The sequence below is a fragment of the Propithecus coquereli genome, unplaced genomic scaffold (assembly GCF_000956105.1).
Source record: "Propithecus coquereli isolate 6110/MARCELLA unplaced genomic scaffold, Pcoq_1.0 Scaffold228, whole genome shotgun sequence".
NCBI classification, from domain to species: Eukaryota; Metazoa; Chordata; class Mammalia; order Primates; family Indriidae; genus Propithecus; species Propithecus coquereli.
This window is the reverse complement of record NW_012147819.1, coordinates 1,716,768-1,719,160: the sequence shown is the minus strand read 5'-3', so window position 1 is coordinate 1,719,160 and position 2,393 is coordinate 1,716,768. Positions and strand designations below refer to the sequence as shown.

Genomic DNA, 2,393 nt, shown 5'->3' with positions numbered 1-2,393 from the left:
GCTAGGATTACAGGCGTGAGCCACTGCGCCCGGCCTCAAGACTTTATTAAAGGAGCCAACAATGTATCCATAGACTCCTTTTTTCTAAGCCTCCCCTTTTTATCACAAAGATTAAGAAGATAAAGAAAACAAATGGCATCAGCCTTTTTTATATGCAGGATGATACATATGGGATGTGCAAGCTCTAATAACTCCCCCGTATCACTGGCAGATGTAATTAACTCTGCATGAGACTCGACAACCAAACCAGGATCCAGACTCAGAATCCTCAAAACAGCACTGCAGGGTGCCACTAAAAATTAACTGATGCCCATATTGGAGACAAAACCTCTTTGCCATTCCCCTTATATTAATTCTGAGCAAATAGTTGGTGGTTAGTCTGAATGGGATAAAACACGAAAGACCAATGGTTATTGCCATTGTTTAATCCTGTCTGCTTTTTCACAAGACAGGTGACCCGCTGGCATTAGGCCTGCTCTGAAGAGTGGGAATATGGGCTCCGATAACCTTACCAGGTCAGTGCCCCACAGCCCACCAGCTCAGCTGTCTTGCTCCCTGACCTATGAGCCTCCGAGGGCTGCTCGGACTCAGATCAATGGTACAGGCCACGAAGGGGTTATGCACAGAGGAACAGGAACCCCTGCAGAGTGCACTGGAACAGCAGGTGGAAAAGATCCCGGGAGCTGCTTTGAAACACTGACCTCCACTTCCTCCTTTGGCGTCACTGTCACTTTCACATGGGCACACGATAGTGACAGCAGCCCTTGCCCCCACAGAGTGCAGTAGTGTGTTCAGAGTGCTTTCCGTCCATGGTCTCAGTGATGCCCACTCCATCTGCACTGGGAAGCAGTGCAGCCGTTGGTATCCCCAGTTTTACCACTAACGTGAGGCTCACTTGTCCAAAATCACGCAGCTGTTGAGGCCAAAAAGGGCTTTCACCTGAAGAAGTTAGATGAAAGGAAGTGACAGAAGACGGATTATTTTCCAGATAATTGTGCCAGTTCTCTCCATAAGCTGGCATGTTTAGGAACAGCTTACAGTTTGATGGTGAACAAGTTGCATGATATAGACATGATGGTGAAGGTGGTTTCCCCCAGGGAAGCTTCTGGATCATTTAACAATTCAGGCCCTCAGTCACTGAAAGAGACTTTCTGTTCATTTCTCTGACAGCTGGTGACCTTGTTGCAGATGTGGGTTGTCCCTTTGTATTTTACGATAAAACTTTATTGGTGGAGGTTTCTGTCTATGTGGGGAATGTTCTCAGTTATCACCAGTTATATCCTCTTCAGAGCTACCCGGAAACCCCTCTCAGGAAGAACACCACGGTATGTATTCCACTCATTCCTTCCCCACTGTCTCGTTTATTATAGACATTAAAAAGTATATTTTATATCCATTTTCCTGGGTTGGGGAAGGGATTTAAATTTCTTTTACACCTCTTTTCCCTTTGGTAGCAAAACTATTTGGAGGTTAGCTACACTGCTCTGAGTTCACCTTCATTATTTAACGGTGATTCAGACATGCCTTGTAGAATGTATTTCTTCGAGGCTGGGCACGGTGGCTCACGCCTGTGATCCTAGCACTTTGGGAGGCCGAGGCAGGAGAATCGCTTGAGTTTGAGGTTGCAGTGAGCTATGACAACACCACTGCACTCTAGCCCGGGCAACAGAGCAAGACCCAGTCTCAAGGGGGAAAAAAAAAAAAGACTATTTCTTTAAATATTAGCTAGTGAAGGCCAGGAGAAAGAGAAGTGAAAGTATTGCTTAAAATTTCTAGAGCACTATTTGCATGTTTATTTTTAGCTTAATATTTGGTTTATTCCACTATAAGTTGTATCACACACAATTTAGAATCGAGCAAGAGTCAAAAGGTGTGTTTCAACCTGAAAATATCTAATAAATCATAAGTAATAGACAACTTATTCTCATAACAAATGAGGCTTTACTATTTTAATGACCACTTAAATAACCATTGCCAACCTCTGGAGATGCACATAATTCCATTGTATCATTCACAAATCTTTCCGAAGTCTTATAATCACATAATGTGCCTACAAGCTTGCTTTTGCTCTCTTTGTTCTGTGGGCAAGATCTGAATCTTGTTCAAGCTAAAACCGAAATGAGATAAAGAGAAAGTATGCAAAGTGTAAAATAGTAATAAGACAATATTGAATTGAATATTGACCTTTTTGGAGAATAAATCACAAACTTTAAAAATATTGTTATGATTATTTAGCCATTTAGAAATTTGTTTTCATCCTCTAAAAAAGCGGGGAGAGGGCCGGGTGCGGTGGCTCACGCCTGTAATCCTAGCACTCTGGGAGGCTGAGGCGGGCGGATTGTTTGAGCTCAGGAGTTCGAGACCAGCCTGAGCAAGAGCGAGACCCCGTCTCT

General features: G+C 43.5%; 1 protein-coding gene across 1 annotated transcript in view; it reads left to right on the top strand.

Moving 5' to 3' along the window:
- Positions 1-2,393, top strand: part of RNF175 (ring finger protein 175) — a 27,103-nt gene that overhangs the window by 7,389 nt on the left and 17,321 nt on the right. The window contains exon 3 of the mRNA XM_012645236.1: positions 1,171-1,325. Within this exon, the coding sequence (XP_012500690.1) occupies positions 1,189-1,325 (137 nt within the window). The 5' untranslated portion in view covers positions 1,171-1,188. The remainder of the gene's footprint in view (positions 1-1,170; positions 1,326-2,393) is intronic.